Source organism: Ceratotherium simum, chromosome 9 (genome assembly GCF_057802395.1).
Source record: "Ceratotherium simum simum isolate JZ-2026a chromosome 9, ASM5780239v1, whole genome shotgun sequence".
Lineage (NCBI taxonomy): Eukaryota > Metazoa > Chordata > Mammalia > Perissodactyla > Rhinocerotidae > Ceratotherium > Ceratotherium simum.
Genome location: NC_141908.1, coordinates 48,748,387 through 48,773,408, shown reverse-complemented (window position 1 = coordinate 48,773,408; position 25,022 = coordinate 48,748,387). Strand labels below are relative to the sequence as shown.

Sequence of the window (25,022 nt, the reverse complement as noted above, 5' to 3'; positions counted from 1 at the left end):
CACTTTACAGCTTCTCTTTGGCATATCTGAATTGCCAGCATCACTGCTCTTGCACTTTGGGGCCATTTTTAAGTAAAATAAGGGTTACTTGAACACAGGCACTGCAGTACTGCGACAGTCGATCTGATAACCAAGACAGCTACTAAGTGACTAATGGGTGGGTAGCATATAGAGTGTGGATACGCTGGACAAAGGGATGACTCACGTCCAGGGCGGGATAGAGCGGGACGGTGCGAGATTTCATCACACTACTCAGAACAGTGTGCAATTTAAAACTTATGAATTGTTTATTTCTGGGATTTTCTATTTAATATTTTTGGACTGCAGTTGACCGCGGATATGGGGGGACTACGCAGTTCAGAAGATCCTAACTGGGCTAGAATATTTGAGAGCAGCATGATAAAACCTAACAGGAATAAATGTAGTTTGTATAATTAGGTATACAAATAAATCATAATTAGAAATAAAATTACATAAAATGAAATAAATTTAGGATGAGGGAGATCTAATCCAGCAGCAGCTCAGATGTTTATCAGATCATTACCAGTACAATGTGAAAGCTGCTTTAAGCTAATGCATCAGCAAGCTGCATATCAGAAATGCAGTTCTAAATAAAGCTGGTTTTTAGTTCTCATATTTTGTACTAGCTAGTCCACATTTGGAACCTCATAACAAGAGGAACTCTGAGGAACAAATAAAAGATAACAACAAGAAGGAATAATTGAAGGGATTAAAGATGCTTTCTGATGAAGAGACAGCCTAGAGAGGATACATTAGACATCTTCACGTTCTTAAGAGTTTTCAGTTAGAAGTGGTAGGGTACGCTTAGTCTGTTTTCCAGAAGGCGCTTTTTTGAAGAGGGGAGGGAGTCACAAACCTCTTTGAGAATCTGATAAAGCCACAGACCCTCCCCCACCCCACCAGGAAAAAAAATACACACACATATATGTTTTTCATCCACTTTCTGGGGGGTTCTAAACCAGACTAAGAGCCTCTAGCTTAGAAGTTATAAGGACACAGGTTTCCATTTCTTATAAGAAACTATTTCTCCCTCTACCTCTAAAGCAATACTCCTGATCAGGGAAATTGATAGAAGAATTCCTACCCTGGGCAGAGAGAGTGGGAGAAGAATCTGGAGCTGGTAACCCATAGAGTCCCTCCCCATTTTAGGATTCTCTAATCTAAAAGGAATTTTTGAATAATTCCACAGTATTAAGGAAAATATTTAAAACACCATTTGTTATTGTCTTTCTCGTTACAATTTTAAATACTAACAATACCCACTGCACTCTAGTAATTGAAACAGGGTCAAAACAAAGGTCCTTGAGGCACTAACATAACTTACTAGACATATCTGAAAAGGATTTTATTCACTAGATGGACAACTACAATGGCAGCAGGTATATAAACTATTTCTTGTATAACAAACAATGAAATATTTCTCTCCACAAGTTGCCTTTTAAAAACCTTGGCTGCACTAAGGGGCATGGTAGCAGAAGCCTTATAGAATTTGCAACATAAGCTCTTGTTTATATTGGTTACAAGGATTTTTCTAGGTGGTTAGTTTATGTCATCATCACAGGACATACCTACGAGTTATCTTATTAGTATCATTACATAATTTCTGTGTTCTGGGGTCTATGTTCTAGGTAACTCATTGCTATCTAAACCTGAAGAGCTTTTTTACACATTAGCTAAAGGGGAAGAAAAGAGGTACATCTCCATTTTAATTCCACCTTTAAAGGGAAGTAAGCAAATCAAAGTACTTGAGAGTGATGCTTATTTCTTTAAAACTGAGGTTCTCAGAAATCCTAAGAAAAGCTGTCTATTATTCTTTTGAGAACTATTTCCTGGATTTTGCTCAAGTTTCTTCTATTTAAATTCTTACTAATAGTTCTGCTAATACTCCTGAAAGAGCCTCAATCCTGAAATAATTACATACACACTATATTCAAAATTACTTCAATGTTTCCTACCTACAATCATATAAAACTATAATAAGGTTTTATAAATGCCTGTTGGCAATGCACAGCGCTGCTGCTTGGAAATGATTCTCATAATAAGCAAGTGTCCAAAAGGGCTGCAAGCCTCAAGGAGAAGGTGTGTGTGTGTGTGTGTGTGTGTGTGTGTGTGTGTTATTAATTTGTTTATGGAACCCCAGTGATAGACATTACTCACTTAAAAGCCCCAACTTTATTATTGTTATTTTTCTACTGGAGCTGAAAAGCAAGATATTATTGCATCCCTTCATGTCTTGGCTTTCTCCAATTTCCATTGCTTTAATTTCCCATTCAAATCAATTTCTCAAAATGGAAAAAAAAAATCTGTCATTAATGGTAGACTTTAAGTGATATGGAGAGCTCATTTTTTTTTCTAGTTCAAGTAATAGTCTTCCAGAAAAAGATTAACGACAGTAGACATATTTTCTATACAAAGGATTGTCAAATTCCATCAAAGTCTGTCATATTGTTTTGTGAGCTTTCAACAAAAGATATCCAGACGTTAAGGGGCCATAGAGAATTTTAGAGGTTAGTTTTAGATTTTACCTTCCATCTGCTTTAGCTGTAAATACAGCTGATGAGGAGAATTATACAGGACAGCGGTTCTCAGACTTGAATGTGGAGCAGAACCATCAGGAAGGCTTATGAAAACACAGATTGCCAGGCCCCATCTCCAGAGTTTGTGACTCAGTAGGTCTGGGGTGGGGCCCAGTAAGTCACATTTCTAACAAGTTCCCTGGTGATGCTGTTGCTGCCAGTCCAGGGACCACCCTTTGTGAAGCCCTGGTACAGAAGAATCCCTGATAGATAACTGGTTGCAATGTCATATTTCCTCTATTAATTCAAATTTTCATGGCTAAGGTTTTTGAAGCATACTCTAGACCAGGCCTTAAAATGGCAGATGGCTTTCTGTAGCTTCAGAACCTACGTAAGCCACATCCTTCTCTAACTATCCTGCAGAAAAAATTAGTAAAGGCAGCAACCCTCTTCTGGAAGAAGAAATCAAGCTGTTTCTTGAGTCCCTTTCCCACTTTCTTTAAATCTCTCAGTATCTGGAGTGAAATTCAAAAGGAAAATGGTTCATAAAGCCTATCTGGAAGGGGTGGCTCTATTGGAAAGAAGATTGGCATACTCACCAGAGAGGAAATATACCCAATCGTGTGGTGATGAAAACCATGGCAAACATAACAAACAGGAGATCACAAATTTTCTGAAACTTGGCATAATTTGCCATTTTGGCAGCCTATGAAAGGAAGGAATGTGACATATTAATTTAGTTAAACTGATAAATGAAAACCTTCTTTCAATATGCATGAGCCTCCTATAAGATATAACTTACCAGATGCATAAAACTGCCTGCTACTTTGAAATCTCATGCATCATGCATCAGTATTTATAAATTACCCATAAGTCGAGTGCAATGCAGCATTAGCCATAAGTAGAACTACTGACTGTCACAGATTTAATAAAATATTCAGGAACCTGAAAAATTCAATTATATGGTTGATTTCAGGAAAACAGAAAAATAAGAAAATTCTTGCATTATAGTTGATATTAGCAAACCAAAGACACCAAAACAGGAATTTGGCATAATAGGTCAAAATAGAAACTGTTAGATAATCCTTTAAACCTTTAAAGAGTCCTAAACGCTAAGGCTAGAAACTTAATACAGAATATATGGAGCCTTTTTGCATTTTTTCTCCTTTCTACTTAGAATTATAGGTTTTCCTTAAACAGGCATAAGGAGTATTCTGGGGAGACAGTTTCTTGGCTTATTCTCATAAATTTAGAAATGAAGAATGTGTCAAGATCATGTTATTTCAACGAATCCATTTATATATAATTTTCAAAGTTACATTAATGGGTGGTTTTCTAGATAAAGCCACTAATGTTGAAAGTGTCTGTGAGAAGTATTCTAATAATTTATAGTAATGATTTAAATGACCACTTTTTATATTATAAATTAGTCTAGGGAAGAAATCACATCCCTTTCTCTACCATCCACTTTGTTTTAACTGAAGTATAGTTGACACAATATTCTACCATCTACTTTTTACAGAGGATTCTAAGTAAAAACAGGTGACAGTGGAAACATAATTTTGCTTGATCATCATTTTTTTACATTTTCACATAGAATTCACAAGTACCCCCACACAGGGTTATAAATTGAAGATGTCTTCAGAATTCATAACATTATTTTCTACTTCTTGGAAAGTTAAATTAGCTGAGTCAAACTTGAAAGGACTGTCAACAGTATCCACAGAAGCTGTAATTTAATAGCTTTAAGTAAAACACAAAGCTGTGAGAGAAAAGTATTCTAAGGGGAAATATCTATTAACTGAGTAGAAGGCAAGATTATGCACATTTAATTTCATGAATACTTTAGGTGCGACAACACAAGTTATATTAAGAAAGAGAAGAAGCGTCTTGTGCCTCCTCCTGGCTAGGTGAACCGTGTAGTTGTTCTTTTACATTCATTCACCAGTATTCAATAAAAAAAAGCATCAAACATCAATTTCTCTAAAATATCTAGGCCATAGGCCCCACTTTGAAGAACTGACAGTCGACATATCTCATTATTTGGATATTCTTGCGCATTATTTTATAATGTCAAAGAGAACCTAGGTGATGAAGAACATTTGCTTTTAAGCCACATGACTAGGATTCCTGGATTACTTTTCTGGATAAAAGTGGTAGAGGATGATTCAATCAACATTTTCTGAACCATGGCTCAGCCAAGCATTATGCCAGCCATTTCCATAGAGATTGGCAGATTGTATAGTATTGATTTTTTTTTTTTTTTGTGAGGAAGATCAGCCCTGAGCTAACATCCATGCTAATCCTTCTCTTTTTGCTAAGGAAGACCAGCTCTGAGCCAACATCTATTGCCAATCCTCCTCCTTTTTTTTTTCTTCCCCCCAAAGCCCCAGTAGATAGTTGCATGTCATAGTTGCACATTCTTCTAGTTGCTATATGTGGGACGTGGCCTCAGCATGGCCAGAGAAGTGGTGCGTCGGTGCGTGCCCGGGATCCGAACCCGGGCCGCCAGTAGCGGAGCACGCGCACTTAACCACTAAGGCACGGGTCGGCCCTAGTATGGATTTTAAAACTGTAGATTGTTATATAAATTTCTACTTTCAAGCATTCTTAGGATTTAACCAAATGGCAACTGATTTTCAGGGAAGTGTCCTTATACTAATTATATTTCTCCTTTAAAAAAAAAAAATATGCTGAATGGAGTCTAGCTTGAATCACTTAAAAATCATAGCGTCAAACTATCATCTGACATATCTAGCCCATTAGGACTATTTTTTCATTTCATAACCTTATAGGGACCAGAGTTTTTAATACAGTGCTGTACATATTTCAAACCTTGATTAATTGCCCTTATAGTAGATTCATTTCTATGGCGTGGGATTTGTGGTTATATTGCAATGACAGATCATGATTGGAGGGTACTTCTATTCTCTATTCACAGTGATAGTAAATGCTTCAAAGAGGCAGAACTGTGGGCCAACAGGAATAAAAAATCAGAATATAGATTCTAAGACACATTTCTACACAGGATTTGTACTCTGGTAAGTCGATGTTTCACTAGTTATATAAATTTCTTCGTATAAAGAGAAAAAACTTTAATTATCTAACATTATTGAGTGTGTCTTCACAGGCGCCATAGTTAAGAGTCAACACCACAAAATTTTCCTTGGGATTTTTTATCTTTTGAAATATGCTAGAAGCATTTTTCTTTTCTTGACACTTCAATAATTCTAAATGATGATGATTTAGAAAGTTAAAGTGAAAGCAATATTTCCTCACTCTTCATACTTATATGCATAGAAAATACAGTTTTTATATGTAATATGCAATTTGTATATACTTTTCACTGCAAAAATATGAGGATAATATGTATATTGGCAATAAAAACTATAACTACTAATTAATTTCATCAAGATGTACAACTCCCATTAATAACTAAACTGAGTTATAAACACTTTCCAGATAAATCAATGTGAAACTTATAACACCAGAAAAAAAACCTATTCAAATAATGATTTTCCTATTGTAAAACATTCATTTCTTAGTGTGGAATAGTAAAGGTTTTCATTATTCTATTAATAAAGAATGCTAACACAATGAACATTTTTTGTACAAAATTTTATATATTAAAGTCTCACTTTCACCAATCTAACCTACAAAGAAACAGTCTGCAGTTTCAAAGCACCATCTTCCCCCAGCACCATCTAGCATAACATAAAAGTGATGATTTCGGGGACTTTCTGAATTCTGGATTTTGTATTCTTAAAGATGAAAGAAAACTTTTACCTCTAAAAGAGCATCAGCTGAATCGTGAAGACAGAGGACCAGGGTCCCTACTCGGGCCATATTGTTGACATATGAAAAGGTAATCAAGCAAATAGTTACAAGGTGATGCAGGAACATAATGCCAAAGTCCTAGGGGGAGGAAAAAAACACAGCCATGTTAGGTCTTAGCAGTATCACAATATTTCCATTCATCTATTCACCATTCAACCAATACTCACTGAGGCTCCCTATGTGCCTATCACTGGGGATACTAAAATGAATAAGATAGAATTCCTACCCTCTGGGAGTTCATCATATAGTGGGAGAGACATACAGGAGACCAGCGACTACGGAGAATGTGATAAACATCAGGACTAAGGCCAGATCATAAAGGATGTTTTGTACCGAGCCAAGGAATTTGAAGCTATGGGAGAAATCACCACAAGATTTCAAGTAAAGAAAGGCACTACTTGGATTAGTACTTCAGGAAAATCTGTTGGGCAGCAGTGCAGGTCCAACTGGACTACTTCTCTGACTACTAGTAGCTTGGGATTCTGCATCTTTCTCCTGGAATATGCCCATTGGGATGTCAAAATAAAAATCCTAATATGTTGGCTTTTCTGATGGTTCCTACACAAACAAGTTCTGAATTTTAACCGTTATCTGTCCATAGTCATTAGGAAAAAAAACTGGCAAAAGTAATGGTAAATGGGCCATCCTTATTTTGATCAACTTCAAGGGAGCTACTTCTTGGCCCATGTGAAAAGGTCATCTTTCTCTGATACTAATTTATCTCCTGACCATCTAGACATGGTTTGTTGTGATTTAGAACTTCTGTGGCTAAGAAATATAATCTCTCTTTTACTGATATTTTTACTCTCATTTAATCTATATTTCTACCAGAGTAAACTTGAACTTCTCTGGGATGTAAATGCCAGGATTGGCCCTAATGGTGATCCAATTGAAGCCTTGGAGAAAGGGACCTACTTCCCTATAGACCTCATGTCCAGACAAATAAAGATCCAAAATGAAAAGCATATTATGAAACTGCGAGAGAGAGAAAAGAGAGTAAGTGCGCACACACACACACCTCTTTATTCGGTAGCTGTTGATGTCATACAGTTTGGGGTTTGAAAGGTCAACTTCAGTGAGTTTTAAATGGTTTTAAAACATTTAACAAATGGTCTTTGTTTAGATCCTGAAAGTAACTAGTGACAATCCATAAGCAATGAAATATTGCTCCAATTAGGTCCTTGCCATTTATTTCATTGTATATACAGTTCCCATATTGAAAAATTTTCCAATTATTTCATTTTAATTTATATAACTTGAACCTACAATCAAGTAGAATATTTCTACTCTTTAAATTCCTATGATACAGAATTCTTAAGAATGTCTTTTTACATTTTACAAAATCAAGCTTTAAATGATCTAAACCTTTAAATCAAGGTTTAAAAAAAAAACAACAACAACGTTTAAACGGTTCTGTATACACTTTGGTGAACATGTCCAGAGGTTACTTTTCTGCCTTGGAAAGTGCCAAACATTTATTGATAACCACATATATTGATTTATTAATAGGATAAACAATATATTAGTTTCCTAAATAAGGATGGATAATTTTAAAAATGAAGTGCAACTTTTTCTCTTATTGTCAATTAATCTAGTCTCCAAATTTGCCATGGTGCATTGATGGTGGATACCATTGTTGGAACAATCATCTGTCTTACATCAGTTAATTCTAACTGCCTCCTCGGCAGAACTTCAGAATCAAGTCTTGCAAACTCTTGCTGCCTGCTGACCTCCCACTATGCTCTTTCCTCCAGAACCACATTCCCATCTAGTTCTTTGGTCACTGGCAGAGAGAAATGATGACCATGGTTTGAGCTGAATGAGTGATTACGTACAGACTCAACTTACCAGTTTTACCTACTTCTCCTGATTTTCTCCGATGTTTTTGTAGTTTTTAGGATTTTCCTAAATCATTAAAGTTGGACAATACCAAAATGCTTTCGGTATCTAATAAAAATTGTTCTGACAATGTTTTCCACTGGAAGATGAAATCTCGTCTCTCTAGGCTGTTATCAGAGATTTACCTAGAATATAGTGTTCTACCAGACAACAGCTACTTCAAAACAATGGATCAATTAAAGTGAGCTCACCTATAAACTGATAATTTTCAACTGTTTCCCAAACATAATTAAATGAAAACATACAGCATTTAATTAAACAGCTCTATGAGTTTGTATTCACCCACGCTGAATACACAGATTTTAAACTCTTAACTAGCTGAGTACCTAACCAGAACAATACTTTCCACATTTCCCATTGTTCAGCCTTGAATGATTGTTCTTGATTCATTGAAAGAGAAAAACAGTTTTTCTCTATTTAATTTTTAAATGAATAAATATAAATTGATTAAAACACTATGGAGGATTAGGACCATTTTATAATTAAGTTTTTTAATTCATATCTGATAATAAATGTCAATAAAAAACAAAAGCCCTTGGCAATATAGCAAGGCTCCCCTAAAAACAATAGCCTTGTTTTTCAGACAAAGTTTGCTTTGTGAGGATGATTTCTGCATATAAATTCCCTGGTCCCAGAAAACATTTATTACTGAGGGGCTCAGAGTTACGTCTATGGCAGAAGACCAATTTTTATTATACTGTCATATCTATATGAATATGCAAAAAGCATGACTAATGGAGTTTGTCTTTTACATTTCTGCTTCAGAAAGCATTATACACAATGAAATATCTTTAATAAAAGCCAAGCAATCATTATTTTGTATGTTACTCACATCCCCTCACCCTGACACCTTTTTTTCAGTAGGCACTGAATCAGTCCAAATAACAGTTTTCGGACAAATAGTCAGTTTTAGCTTTATCAATGCAGGGTAGGAAACTCCAATCCTCATGTTTGTTACTGCTGAAAGTATGTATGTAAACACAGGCATGGCTGCAGGAAACTTAGCACTTTAGGTTGAGAACGATTTCCTACAATTTCGGTAGCAGCAATTAGGTAGAGAATTAGTGATTTCTTTTTGGTCTTCAGAGGAAGACTGATCTCAAAGCTCTTATTCAAAACAGAATGGTCTGGCTACCTGCTTCAGTGGTGTCCCCAGCCCCCTGCCATTCTGCCCTATTGTTTCTGGACATATTCACAGCCATCCTCCTCAAGGGCTCCTTTTACATACCCTGCCTGATATTTACCCTGATCTCAGCCCTCATTCCAGTGGGTTCTCCTACGTTAATTAGACAGAAAAAAAATTAGATGTGGTCTTGACTCAAATTCAATTAGAATAAGTCTGAAATAAAAAAATTCAAGGAAGAGCCGTCCATTCTAATACCAGAAGCTGGTAAGATAATGCTGTTTTTTCCTTATTACATTTCCAAATGACATTTAGAGAACCTAGAACAGAGTCTCAGTTTGTTCTGTGTGGCTTCTACATCAGAAACTCCTAGGTGCAGGTTAAATTGCAGCTAATTGGGCTCCATCCCCAACTGTCTGAATGAGAGAGAATCAGCATCCTTAGTTCAGTTCTCCAGGGGAATTTCATGCACAATAAAATATTAGCACCAAAAGGCCAGAGGGACCAATCTCTCATTAAGACAAGAACATATGATGTCCTATATGATGCAACGCCATTTGCCATGATCAGGCTGCAAAGAGTCTTGGAAATAATACTCTGTGGTCAGGAGGCACCAGAAATTCATCTTGATGTGCACGTTTTTATGAAGGCAAAATTAACTCATTTCTCATAGAAAATCTACCACAGGGGCTGGCCCGGTGGCACAAGTGGTTAAGTGTGCACGCTTCACTGTGGTGGCCCGGGGTTCGCTGGTTCGGATCCCGGGCGTGCACCGACGCACCGCTTGGCAAGCCATGCTGTGGCAGCATTCCATATAAAGTGGAGGAAGATGGGCACGGATGTTAGCCCAGGGCCAGTCTTCCTCAGCAAAAAAAGAGGAGGATTGGCAGATGTTAGCTCAGGGCTGATCTCACAAAAAAAAAAAAAAAAATCTACCACAAACAAAAGCAATTGTTCTCTAAATTCCCATTTGCTGGATAAAGTATTAATAATTTTATGCAGTTTCTTTTGGGAATAATCTTTGCAACAAGTAAAGAAGAGCAGTGGTGAACTTTCTTAAAAAAGGAATATAAGGCCAAAATTTTAAGTGATGGCCAATTTAGATGTGCATGGATGTTGAAGGATATGAAATACCACATATGTGCAAGACAATGAAAAGACTCCTCTCTCAGATGCAAATAACATGTACTAGCTTTCCCAAATTTAATTTAATAAATAAAATTAATAAATATAATTAATAAACCTATAATCTAACTTATACAAATAGAAATCAGGTTATTAGCACCAGGTTATCCATTTAAAAGATCTTCAAACTCTCTAGGAAACAGAAGGACAACAGCATAATTTAAAGCTGACTTCGAGGAGGAGTCAAGATGGCGGCGTAGGCAGACTCGGAACTCACCTCCTCCCGTGGACACAGCCAATTTACAACTACTCGTGGAAAAATTACCCCTGAGACAGAACTGAAAACTGGATGAGAGGAACTCCTGCAACAACGGACAATCCTAACTGGGGTGGAAGAGGCAGAGACTCCCTTCTGGAGAGGAAAAACGCCGCCCTCACAAGCCGCCAGCTTCACGGCCGCCGGGAGCAGCTCACAGGTACGCACCCTCCCTGGAGGCGCGGGGTCCTGAGCCGGGGAGCGCCCCCGCTGTGGGCATTTTGTGGACCCAGCACAATCGAGACCAGCGGCGTAATATCTGACTGTGCCTGCTACTAAAGCATTGGGGAGTACCCCCAGAAAACCCGGTTCACAAAGAAACTAAAACTGGCTCTTAAAGGGCCCACGCACAAACTCACCCGTTTCAGGAAGCACCCTAAAATCACCAGAAAGAAAGGTATACAGTGCTTTGGTGACAAGAGACTCACCTAATAGGCCCTGAGTGCATCTCGGTGAGGGGTGAGACCTCTCCAGGGACTGGGACATTGGCGGCGGCCATTGTTGTGGCCTGGTGTGGGCGTGCTGACACAGACACCATTGGAGTTCTCCCTGAGGCCTGCTAGCCCAGGTCTGCCCCACCCGCTAGAGCACCAATTTAATCCAGCTCAGCCAGGGCAGGCAGCCCACCCTAGAGACTGGCCCCACCCAACAACAAGCCCTCAGGCAACTTGTGGGCCCGCATAGATTGGTGACTGGATTCTCTGCAGCCTGGCAACTGAGCCGACTTGAGCAGGGCAGGGTGTGCACAAGGAGCGGGTGGAGAGTGTGGGGTGGTGGCAGAGTGTGTGGGGCTCCTGCCGTGGAGAGACTGGGTCCGCTTGGGGAGGTCGGGGCACTCACACGGGGCAGGACTGTGTTGACTGTGTGTGTGGACCTGTGGGTGGCAGGGCTTCTCAGCCGCAGAAGACTTGTACTTCTCAAAGACCCACATAGGAGGTTTGCTCCACCTTCCAAAACCTGAAACAATTGGGTGCTCCTGTGCCCGAGGCCAGCCCCACCCAGCTGCAATCCTCAGAGAACTGACAAGAGACCTAATAGGCTAGAGGCTTACAGCAATTGTAAGGCCCTGAGCCTAACAACCTGCCACAGTGGGGGCCTACTCACTTAAAAGAAATACTGCAACACAAATGTGGTATTAGAACTTACAGCCAACTGTGCTGGGGCTCCCCACACCTGATAAAGAGACTGAAGGGCCCACAACAACTACAAGCAGCTGAGCATTACAACAGCTGGCCAGGAGCATAACTCAGCCTCCCTGGGCACCTACAGGGAGAGCAAACAGGCCACAGCAGAAGGATACACGTAGCCCACATAGGGGTTACCCCTGGAACATTGAGAACTGAGGGAAGCACACTGGAAGCCTCCTAAGCCATCACTTACATAAGGTCACCTATCCAAGAGCAGGAGACGTAGCTGACCTACCTAATATGTAGACACAAGCACAGGGAAAGAGCCAAATGAAGAGGCAAAAGAATACATTCCAAGTAAGGGAACAGGACAAAACCCCAGAAAAGGAACTAAGTGAAACAGAAATGAGCAACCTACCTGACAGAGAGTTCAAACTAAGAGTGTTAAGGATGCTCACTGATCTGGGGAGAAGAATAGATGAACTCAGTGAGAATGTCAACAAAGAAATGGAAGATATAAAAAAGAACCAATCAGAAATGAAGAATACAATACTGGAAATGAAAAACTCATTAGAGGGACTCAAAAGCAGAGTAGAGGATACAGAAGAACGGATCTGTGAGCTGGAAGAAAGACTAGAAGAAATTACCCCGAGGTGAACAGGTAAAAGAGAAAAGAATTAAAAAGACTGAGGACAGTCTAAGGGACCTCTGGGACAACATCAAGCGCACTAACATCCGTGTTATAGGTGTCCCGGAAGGAGAAGAGCGAGACAAGGGGTCAGAGAATCTATTTCAAGAAATAATAGATGAAAACTTCCCTAACCTAAGGAAGGAAACAGACATCCAGGTACAGGAAGCACAGAGAGCCCCAAACAAGATAAACCCAAAGAGGCCCACACCAAGACACATCATAATCAAAATGTCCAGAATTAAAGATAAAGAGAGAATCCTAAAAGCTGCAAGAGAATGTCAAGTTACGTACAAAGGAAACCCCATAAGGCTATCAGCTGACTTCTCTGCAGAAACCTTACAGGCTAGAAGAGAATGGCACGATATATTTAAAGTGCTAAAAGGAAAAACTTGCAGCCAAGAATCCACTCCGCAGCAAGGTTATCGTTCAAAATGGAAGGAGAGATCAAAATTTTCCCAGATAAGCAAAAATTAAAGGAGTTTGTCACCAAGAAACCAGTGCTACAAGAAATGTTAAAGGGACTGATTTAAGGGGAAAAGAAAAGACCACAAATAGGAAAAATTATCTATTTCCATGATTAGAACGTAATGGATACAAATGCACAACAAAGAGGTTAGATATGATATCAAAAAGATGAGGGAGGAGGGGAGTTAAAGAGTACAGCTTTCAGACAGAGGTCAAACTAAAGTGTCCATCAATTATGTATAGAAGAAGAAAGGAACAGAGAAGGACTACTGAAACACTGAGAAAAAAAAACTTAAATAGTGGCAGTAAGTACATACTTATCAATAGCTACTTTAAACGTCAATGGACTAAATGCTCCAATTAAAAGGCATAGGGTGGCTGACTGGATAAAAAAACAAGACCCACACATATGCTGCATACAAGAGACACACTTCAGACCTAAAGACACTCACAAACTGAAAGTGAAGGGATGGAAAAAGATACTCCACGCAAATGGCAATGAAAAGAAAGCTGGGGTAGCAGTACTCATATCAGACAAAATAGACTTTAAAACAAAAACTGTAAAAAGAGACAAGGGCATTACATAATGATCAAGGGAACAATCCAACAAGAGGATATAACACTTGTAAATATCTACGCACCCAATGTAGGTGCACCTAAATATATAAAGCAATTATTAACAGACATAAAAACAGAAATAGACAGTAACACAATAATAGTAGGGGACTTTAACACTCCACTTACACCAACGGATAGATCATCCAAACAGAAGATCAATAAGGAAACATTGGCCTTAAAAGACACACTACAACAGATGGACCTAGTAGATATATACAGAGCATTCCATCCAAAAACCGAAGAATACACGTTCTTTTCAAAGGCACATGGAACATTCTCCAGGATTGATCACATATTAGGCAACAAAACAAGTCTCCATAAATTTAAGAAGATTCAAATAATACCAAGCATCTTTTCGGACCACAACGGTATGAAACTAGAAATCAACTATAGGAAGAAAATCAGAAAAGCCACAAATACGTGGAGATTAAACAAAATGCTACTGAACAACGACTGGGTTAACGAACAAATCAAAGAAGAAATCAAAAAATACCTGGAGACAAATGAAAATGAAAATACGACATGCCAGAATTTATGGGATACAGCAAAAGCAGTTCTAAGAGGGAAGTTTATAGCGATACAGGCCTATCTCAACAAACAAGAAAAATCTCAAATAAACAATCTAACAATACACCTGAAGGAAATGGAAAAAGAAGAACAAACAAAGCCCAAAATCAGTAGAAGAAGGGAAATGATAAAAATCAGAGCAGAAATAAATGAAATAGAGACCAAAAAACAATAGAAAAAATTAATAAAACCAAGAGCTGGTTCTTTGAAAAGATCAACAAAATTGACAAACCTTTAGCTAGACTCACCAAGAAAAAAAGAGAGAAGGCACAAATAAGTAAAATCAGAAATGAAAGAGGAGAGGTTACAACAGACACCTCAGAAATACAAAAGATTATAAGAGAATACTATGAAAAGCTATATGCCAACCAATTCGACAATCTGGAAGAAATGGATAAATTCTTAGAATCATACAACCTTCCAAAACTGGATCAAGAAGAAGTAGAGAATTTGAATAGACCAATCACCAGTAAGGAGATCGAAACAGTAATCACAAACCTCCCCAAAAATAAAAGTCCAGGACCAGACGGCTTCCCTGGTGAATTCTACCAAACATTCAAAGAAGACTTAATACCTATCCTTCTCAAACTCTTCCAAAAAATTGAGGAGGGGGGGAAGCTCCCTAACTCATCCTATGAAGCTGACATTACCCTGATACCAAAACCAGACAAGGACAACACAAAAAAAGAAAATTACAGGCCAATATCACTGATGAACATCGATGCAAAAATCCTCAATAAAATACTAGCAAATCGCATACAACAATACGTTAAAAAGATTATACACCATGATCAAGTGGGATTTATTCCAGGGATGCAGGGATGGTTTAACATTCGCAAATCAATCAACGTGATACACCACATTAATAAAATGAAGAATAAAAATCACATGATCATCTCAATAGATGCAGAGAAAGCATTTGACAAGATACAGCATCCATTTATGATAAAAACTCTGAATAAAATGGGTATAGAAGGAAAGTACCTCAACATAATAAAGACCATATATGAGAAACCCACAGCTAATATCATCCTCAATGGTGAAAAACTGAAAGCCATCCCTCTAAGAACAGGAACCAGACAAGGATGCCCACTGTCACCACTCCTATTTAACATAGTACTGGAAGTCCTAGCCAGAGCAATCAGGCAAGAGAAAGAAATAAAAGGGATCCAAATTGGAAAGGAAGAAGTGAAACTGTCACTATTTGCAGATGACATGATTTTATATATAGAAAACCCCAAAGAATCCACCAGAAAACTTTTAGAAGTAATAAACGAATATGGTAAAGTTGCAGGATACAAAATCAACATACAAAAATCAGTTGCATTTCTGTACACTAACAACGAAGTAGCAGAAAGAGAAATTAAGAATACCATCCCATTTACAATTGCAACAAAAAGAATAAAATACCTAGGAATAAACTTAACCAAAGAGATGAAAGATCTGTACACCGAAAACTATAAAACATTTCTGAAAGAAATTGAAGAAGACACAAAGAAATGGAAAGATATTCCGTGCTCTTGGATTGGAAGAATTAACATAGTTAAGATGTCCATACTTCCTAAAACCATCTATAGATTCAATGCAATCCCTATCAAAGTTCCAACAACATTTTTCACAGAAATAGAACAAAGAATCCTAAAATTTATATGGAACAACAAAAGACCCCGAATAGCTAAAGGAATCCTGAGAAAAAAGAACAAAGCTGGAGGTATCACACTCCCTGATTTCAAAATATACTACAAAGCTGTAGTAACCAAAACAGCATGGTACTGGCACAAAAACAGACACACAGATCAATGGAATAGAATCGAAAGCCCAGAAATAAACCCACACATCTGTGGACAGCTAATCTTTGACAAAGGAGCCAAGAACATACAATGGGGAAAAGAAAGTCTCTTCAACAAATGGTGTTGGGAAAACTGGATAGCCATATGCAAAAAAATGAAAGTAGACCCTTACCTTACACCATACACAAAAATTAACTCCAAATGGATTAAAGACTTGAATGTAAGACCTGAAACTGTGAAACTTCTAGAAGAAAACATAGGCAGTACGCTCTTCGACATCAGTCTTAGCAACGTCTTCTCAAACACCACGTCTGACCGGGCAAGAGAAACAATAGAAAAAATAAACAAATGGGACTACATCAAACTAAAAAGCTTCTGCACAGCAAAGGAAACCATCAACAAAACGAAAAGACAACCTAACAATTGGGAGAAGATATTTGCAAAGCATACTTCTGATAAGGGCTTAATCTCCAAAATATATAAAGAACTCATGCATCTTACCAACAAAAAAACTACCAACCCAATTAAAAAATGGGTAAAGGACCTGAACAGACATTTCTCCAAAGAAGATATACAGATGGCCAACAGACACATGAAAAGATGTTCAAAATCATTAACTATCAGGGAAATGCAAATCAAAACTACAATGAGATATCACCTCACGCCCGTCAGAATGGCTATAATTAACAAGACAGGAAACAACATGTGTTGGAGAGGATGTGGAGAGAAGGGAACTCTCATACACTGCTGGTGGGAGTGCAAACTGGTGCAGCCACTATGGAAAACAGTATGGAGATTCCTCAAAAACTCAAGGATAGAACTACCATATGATCCAGCCATCCCACTGCTGGGTATTTATCCAAAGAACTTGAAAACACCAATTTGTAAAGGTACATGCACCCATGTGTTCCTTGCAGCGTTATTCACAATAGCCAAGACTTGGAAGCAACCTAAGTGCCCATCAAGGGACGAATGGATAAAGAAGCTGTGGTATATATACACAATGGAATACTACTCAGCCATAAGAAAGGATGAAATCCAGCCATTTGTGACATCATGGATGGACATTGAGGGTATAATGCAAAGTGAAATAAGTCAGAGGGAGAAGGTCAAATACCGCATGATTTCCTTCATTAAGTAGTAGATAATAACAACAATAAACAAACACATAGGGACTTAGATTGGATTGGTGGTTACCAGTGGGGAAGGGGGGAGGGAGGAGGGTGAAAGGGATAATTCGGTACATGTGTGTGGTGATGGGTTGTAATTAGTATTTTGGTGGTGAACATGATGTAATCTATGCAGAAATAGAAGTACAATGATGTACACCTGAAATTTTTACAATGTTATAAACCAATGTTACTGCAATAAACAAAAAATAAAAAAAAATAAAATAAAAATAAAGCTGATTTCTCTTTACGGGGATTGCAGCAATAATAGAAATCTCTCATTTCTAGTTGTTTTGTTTTTTTAAAAAATAGTTTTCTTATTTGAACCTTCAAGGTGCATAGAAATTAGCATGACTTCTTAACAGAGTAACATGCTCTTTCTCCTAGAGATCAATTACAAACAGTCTTCCTGTCTCTTCACTTGGGATTTTGCAACCTGGGGGTAAAACTCAGAATGTTGGGGAGCAGCATGGCTGTGCAGGAAGTGGACTTCAAGTGTGTAACCTGGCAACATGCAGGGGAGAGTGGCCTCTCAGGCTCCATCTCCACTCCAGAACAACACACAGAGGGAGAGGGGGAGGACTTCAGACAAACTTACATATGCCAAGAATAATTATAGTTAAATACTTTTCCCATCGAGGGAATATGAAAATATGATAGATTCTCAGCCTTCGGTATGGATAGCTAAAGTCCTGATTACCAGCACATATAAATATGTATATAGATATATGAAACCTCTTAAAAAGCAATGAAACAAGAGACTAAAAATTCTTTAGGTCTTGAGACAATGACTGAAATAAAAGTATATTCAGAGTAATTTACAGAAATTAGTTGATTTTGATTTATCCCATAGTAGGCAATCTGAAGAAAATTATACCTTTATCTTATCAGCGCACGACATAAAAAGTTCACATGATGTATATAAAGGTAAACGTCAATCTTTGGGTAACTGCAATCTCTCACAATTTATTTGGTCATTAAATTTGTAACTGGCCTTGAATTTTGGCTCACTATAAAGAGAACTGGTTAAATGTGCCATTTAAGGAAAGGTGTTTCAAGAAACAGGGCTGTTCAACACCTGTAACTAGAATTCACCTTCATGCTCATGTACAGCCTACACACTCTAGGGTAAATATTTATGGGAAAAGTTGGAAAGGAATGAAAAACTGTGATTTATTTGGGAACTGTTTGTTCAATTATAAAGTGGAGGAGTCCTGGCAGGAATGATTCAATTATCCCTTTTCTAAAATTCAGTCCATGAATAAAACCTCATTTACACTAAAACCAGAGTGAAATTTATTTCCACACTTTTTTCCAATAGACTAGATTTTTTCCCCTTTTGGACTAAATATAGACAGATTTAGGTCCTTGAGGGAGATAACTGTCCCACGCAAACATCATTCCAAAAACAGTAAGTGCCAAGAATTTAACTGGTTAAAAACTTTAAATTTACTATTGTTACTATCAAAATGTCTTAAAAATATGTACTGATGAGATTTAAATATCTCTACCAGCTGTTCTGAAATCTGACATCCTCACTGTTCACCAAATATGTAACATATTAGTAAATATAGAGTAACGTTCAGGTTCCTCTCCTTTAGAGCACAGAAAGGCACACTATGCCGCCCAGGCCAAATCTGGCCCTCCATTTGTTTTTGTAAAGAAAGTTTTATTGGAACACTGCCACATCCATTATTTAATTATTGTCTATGGCAGTGTGCTTGCTACAGAGGCAGAGTTGAGTAGTTGCAACAGAGACTATACGGCCCACAAGATTAAAATATTTACCATCTGGCCTTTTACAGAAAAGTTGGATGACACCTGCTTTCGAGCCACATCAAAGGGCATATTATGGAAAACTCAGTCATGTTATCGGAGACGCGGCCATTGCATGGTCGCAGGGCCAGGTTTAGCTTTGTCACATTTTCTTCAGATAAAGAATATGCACAAGATTTAGTTTTCATAGCTATTCTGAAGTAACTTATTAAATATTACTCTCAAAATTCAGATAAACTATAAAAAAAGAGTTTTGGCAGGTATCTCCATCAAAATTCTCATGACAAACTATAACTACAACTTCAAGATAACTTGAAAATCAAGGAGTTTCTTCACCAGCTTTTAAAACAAGAGCTGTGTTTCTAGATGCAATATTACTTTTTCTACTGTAGATGGGCCATAACTTTATAGCTTCCAGGAAAATATAAATTAAATAAAGAATTGCTGTATAAGCAGTGTTTATCCGGTCTTTCTCCTGTGTAACATTTATGGTACCATTTCAAGATCAAGAACTCATAATCTCATCTACTATGAATTATTTAGTTAATATTTAATCTTTAATTGATTTTATGACTGTAGAAAAGGGTGCAATAAAATTTTATCTGTACAAAAGAAAACAGTACGATAGTGCCACCAATTCCCTTCCAGTGTGCCTGCCAGAGCAGAGAACATAATTTGCAACTCTCTGGAGTCTTCCTTCGTGCTTTCCTTTCCTCCCCTCATCAAAAGCACCCTCTCCAAATGCACTCTGCTTTCAAATGATATAGATATTTTTGTTAATTATACATGCATTTATTTATTTATTTTTTAAATAATTTTATTTATTTTTTTTCCCCCAAAGCCCCAGGAGATAGTTGTATGTCATAGATGCACATCCTTCTAGTTGCTGTACGTAGGACAAGGCCTCAGCATGGCCGGAGAAGTGGTGTGTTGGTGCGCGCCCGGGATCCCACCCCGGGCCGTCAGCAGCGAAGCGCGTGCACTTAACTGCTAAACCATGGGGCCAGCCCTATGTGCATTTTTTTAATTGATTCTATTTTATTTATTCAGAATTTCTCCATCACTACAAACCTTGCCAAATGACAAGTGCCAGGAGTTGGAGGCCTTTATACGTACCTTCTGGGCTCTGTTAAAATTACTCTTGGCCCAGCCACACTAATTTGTACAGCTTTTAATGCTAGAAGGGTCACTTCTGAGAAATTTTAAATATACTCAACATCACAGTCTTAAGTCATGCGCAGGTTAACAGACTTTATTCTCCGTTTTTTTTTTTTTTTGTTTTTGCAATAGCCCTGAGGACAAAGGCAATGGCAACACTTGATGATATCAAGTAAAGCCATTCAGACTGAAAACATCCAGAATGATCAGTAGGGGGCAGACTGTGCTCAACTAAAATCAGAAATATCCCAGGACTCAAAAGCCATCATCCTCACATTTACTGTAAAGCCCTTGAGGTCCAAAACTACAATGGGCAATCAAGGACTCAATTTTGTGCTTTAGGGGGAAGATGGAAAAAGTCTCCTTTGGGTCAACCAGGTTGGGATGATGCTGTAAGTTGTCACGAGTGGTTCAGAGGACTCTTAATATCATCAGCCTTATCTTCTCTCTTCTGACCCCTCTTCCTTCAGCTGCCTGAACTCCCATGCCCCTTCACAAGCAGACAGAACTCTACCTGCAGAATTCACTTGTCAGGTTTCTTCTTGCCCCCATGCAGGCCTCTGGCCATGCAGGTTTTTTTCTGGTTGGAATGCTTGTGTTTTCTCTTCTTTTCTCCAAAACCCATTCCACTTGACTTCTATCTGCCCTGTGATCTGCCTACTAATTCTCAAGCTCCAAAGGTTCTGTCTGACACTGATTTACTCTTAACAGCAACCCCATAAATCAAGTACTGTTTGAATTCCATTTTATAAAGAAACCGAGGCACAGAGATGCTACATAATTTTTCCAAAGACACACAGTAAGGACAGGCTAGAACCAGATCTGAATCCAGTTCTGTGTGATGCCAGAGCTCAGGCTCCTGACTATCCCAGCAGAAACCAGTGCGTGAGGAAGGAGGCAGGAGAAAGAGGACACTTGAAAACACATATCAGTGAGAGACGAGAACAGGTCCACAAGAATAGAACCAGGTCCACTTCTATTTCTTTCTTTCTCGTTTTTTAAGAGGTTAAGTTTTACTATTTTATTGAGGTCACATTGGTTTATAACATCGTGTAAATATCATGTGTACATCAAGGGTCCACTTTTAGAATACAGGAGGAGAAGGAAGATCAAGAGCAAAGGTGCAGGATTAGCCTTGAGTGGAAGACACACCTCTTCTTAGGGGGCCAAAGGGAAGGATATGAGATGGGTCTGTTTATATCTACGGGCACAGAAATTCACGGAGTCAGGGACATAGCTAGAGCAATAATAAGCCAAAGTGGGGGTTTCCTAAGACTGTGAAGATGACTTCTGGGAAACTCCCCAGAGGAAGCTGAATGACTGAATCTCCCAAATGAAAGTGGATCTTTCAAAGTGCCAGTGGCACCTCCTGAGAGAAGGTGGGACTCCTGAGGCCCGAGACTTAAGGACCTGGAGCCCTAGACCAGCAGCACTGGGTGGGTTCTGGATGTAATGCAGCAAGGTGGGTCCTGGGTGTAAACCTCTGTAATGCAGCAAGGCTGTAGCCCTTTGCACCACACTGGAAGAAGAGGTTCCTGGCTGTCACCCTCTCATACCCTGGATAGCATATGTACACCTACACTGCCCCAGGGCTGTCCAGTAGTTGGTCGTTTGACTGTGAGATCTAAAGATACATAAGAGCCTCTCCCCTGGCAAGGCACCTGGGCGTTTGGTTGCCGGAGTAAGCCACTAGTTATGGTAGCCTTTGAATAAAATCCTGTAAAATGGCCCCATAAAATATATTTCTTTTTCAGACAATACTGTTCTATTGTTCTCCCACCAGTCTGCACACAGCACTGGGTTGAAATGCTTGGATCACAGGTGGTAGCTTATTCAAATGAGTTGCCTCTTCTTCCCTTCTTATATGCTGAAGACATTGTAGAGAGAAAGAAACAGGACAGAGGCCCATGAGTCAGGAATATCTGCCTGAGAAGAAACCTAAGCTTCGAGGGCAGGATATTGCTGCTCCAATCACAAGTGGACACAGAAAAGAGCAACTTGGCACCTCTGTGAAAGAGAGGTTAAGTGGCTGGCCTGACTGTCTACAAGTAGTAGCACTGAGGTTACACAGAGAGAATTCTACATGATCCTTCATCCCTCTCAGGATGCTCAGGTATCATCTGGTGTGATTTTAGCTTTTCAAGCCAAGAAAGGACACGGTGATACAATCTGAAGCACTACCTGATAGTCGTATTCTTAGGAAAGACAAAATAATCTAGATGAGTAGTTCTCAAATGTTTTGATCTCAGGACCCTTTTATATTCTTAAAAATTATTGAGGACAGCAAAAAGTGCTCATTTATGTGGGTTATATCTATCAATATTTACCACATTAGAGATTAAAACTGAGAAAATTTTTAAAAATATGTAAAACACATTTATTAATTTATTTTGAAGTCCACTATATATTAATTAACATAAATATTTTTATGAAAGATAAGTACATTTTCCAAAATTTAAAAAAAATAGTGAGAAGAGTGGCATTGTTTTACATGATTACAAATCTCCTTAATGTCTGGCTTAAGAGAGTTGGAGTCTTATAACTGCACATACATTCAGTCTGTTGCTATATGTTATTTTGGTTGAAGTATGTAAAGAAAATTCAGAATCACACAGTTGGAAAAGGGAGGAGTATGTTAATAGTTTTTTCAGATAGTTATGGATATTATTCTCTGATACCATATCAAAACTTGACAAGTGGGATATTCTGTTTTTTGGTTTTTTTGTGAGGAAGATCAGCCCTGAGCTAACATCCATGCCAATCCTCCTCTTTTTGCTGAGGAAGACCAGCTCTGAGCTAACATCTGTTGCCAATCCTCCTCCTTTTTATCCCCCAAAGCCCCAGTAGATAGTTGTATGTCATAGTTGCACATCCCTCTAGTTGCTGTATGTGGGATGCGGCCTCAGCATGGCCGGAGAAGCAGTGCGTTGGTGCACGCCCGGGATCCAAACCCGGGCCACCAGTAGCGGAGTGCGCGCACTTAACCGCTAAGCCACGAGGCTGGCCCGACGAGTGGGATATTCTTAAAGGTTAGTTGCAATGTGGAATTTAAAACCATATCAATAAACTTTTCATACTCTGTTACATAAAATCCTTTGGTCTGTCGTGACCTTTGAATGGATCTTTCTCATGCATGATTTTGCAGCATCAGTTCTTAGTCACTTAGAAAATACTGGCTCACTGAGTTAATGAAACATTTCATTACACAATATTTTAAAAATCACATTTATTAATATCACTAGCAATCTCACGAGAAAAGTCTTTAAGTATTGAGATGCTATCAAGCTCTTGCTGGTAGCTTGATTTTTATCATTGACAACAAATGATGTCAATTGTTTTTACTTAAACAGCTTGACAAACTCACTGTGCATTTTTAAGAAAATGTCTACCAAATACAGAAGTTGGAATACCACAGTTTATCAGTCATTCTTACAAGTGAAAACGAGATTCTATGGGGAAAAAAAGCAGCTAGTTCAGCTCACAGTGCAGGGCACTAACTGCATGTGATTTTTCTTGAGACGTTATTGTACATTGTTATGTAGAAGTCTTTACTCCTACTACTCATTTTTAGAAATGTATACTCAAGAATAGAGATTTAATAAAATTAACACTTTTCACTCTTCATCAAGAGCACTCTCAAGTGGAACTGACATTTCTTTCTCCTGCAAGCATGTGGCAGTGAAGAATATAATGACTACTAATACATTTGGGCACCACTGCCAGCAATTTTGCCCACCATTACTTTTGCACCATGAGCACAAATTTCAACGCAGTAAGAAAGGCAAATGACATCTTAGTATTATTACGAAGAGAATTTTGACCTTGCAGATCTTCTGAAAGGGTCTCAGGGATCTCCAGGTGTCTGTATACCACACCTTGAGAACTGCTGATCTAGACAAATCATTTCTAAATACTACCTTAGGAAATGATAATTAGTCATATTATTAGTGACAGCTACACCAGTCAGGATAAGCTAGATTACATGGCAATAACAAAGCCCTTAAGATCTCAGTGGTTTAAAACAAAGGCTTATTTCTTACTCACTGTGTGTTACCACTTAGCTGGCAGGGGCGGGGAGGCACTCTGTTCACCACAGTCACTACTCAGGGACCCAGACTAATGGAACAGCCTCCATCTCAAACATTACCAATCACTGTACTACAGGAGAGAAGAGACTCTAGAGGGTCTCACACCAACAATTAAATACTCCAGTCCAAAAGTGACTCAAGCCAGTTCTGCTCACAGCCTATCAATCACATGGCCCCATCCCACCACAAGAGGGGGCGTGGCTGAGAAGTACAATCCTACATGTGCCTGAGGGTAGAGAGAGGGCACTATCTGGTGAACCACATTAACGACTACAGTAAGAACTAACATTTATTATGCACCAGGCCCTGTTCTAACAGTGTGTATGTGCATTACATTCCCATGAGGTAGGTTATATGAACTCCATTCTTTGGATCAGGAAACCAAGGCATAGAGAGGTTAAGTAATTTGCTCAAGGTCACACGAAATCCAGATTGCCACTGGGCAGGCAGATGGACTCCAGAGCCCATGCCTTTAACTTCTAAGCCATATTGCCCATCATTTTTCCCCAGTCTAGAACAAAATGAGAAAAATAAGAACCTTTTCATAATGATCAATTTAAAGCATTGTGCTTTTTTACAAGGTATCCTTTCTCCTTTAAAATATTCTTTCCTTTATGAATTGATGGTAATAAGTGGTAGGTGCTTTATAACTTTCCTTACTAAGAAAAGTAAAAGGTTGGCAACCTCAAGTTAGTTCTTCTTCCTAATTATTTTTGTGAATTTTAATTGACCAAAA

The 25,022-nt window shown here is 38.5% G+C and overlaps 1 protein-coding gene across 2 annotated transcripts in view; it reads right to left on the bottom strand.

Annotated features, from left to right (window-relative positions):
• Positions 1-25,022, bottom strand: part of CERS6 (ceramide synthase 6) — a 325,151-nt gene that overhangs the window by 54,081 nt on the left and 246,048 nt on the right. For both annotated transcript variants that reach the window (XM_087435341.1, XM_087435342.1), the window contains exons 7-8: positions 6,324-6,452; positions 3,137-3,243 (exon numbers count right to left, since the gene is read on the bottom strand). In XM_087435341.1, the coding sequence (XP_087291467.1) occupies positions 3,137-3,243; positions 6,324-6,452 (236 nt within the window). The remainder of the gene's footprint in view (positions 1-3,136; positions 3,244-6,323; positions 6,453-25,022) is intronic.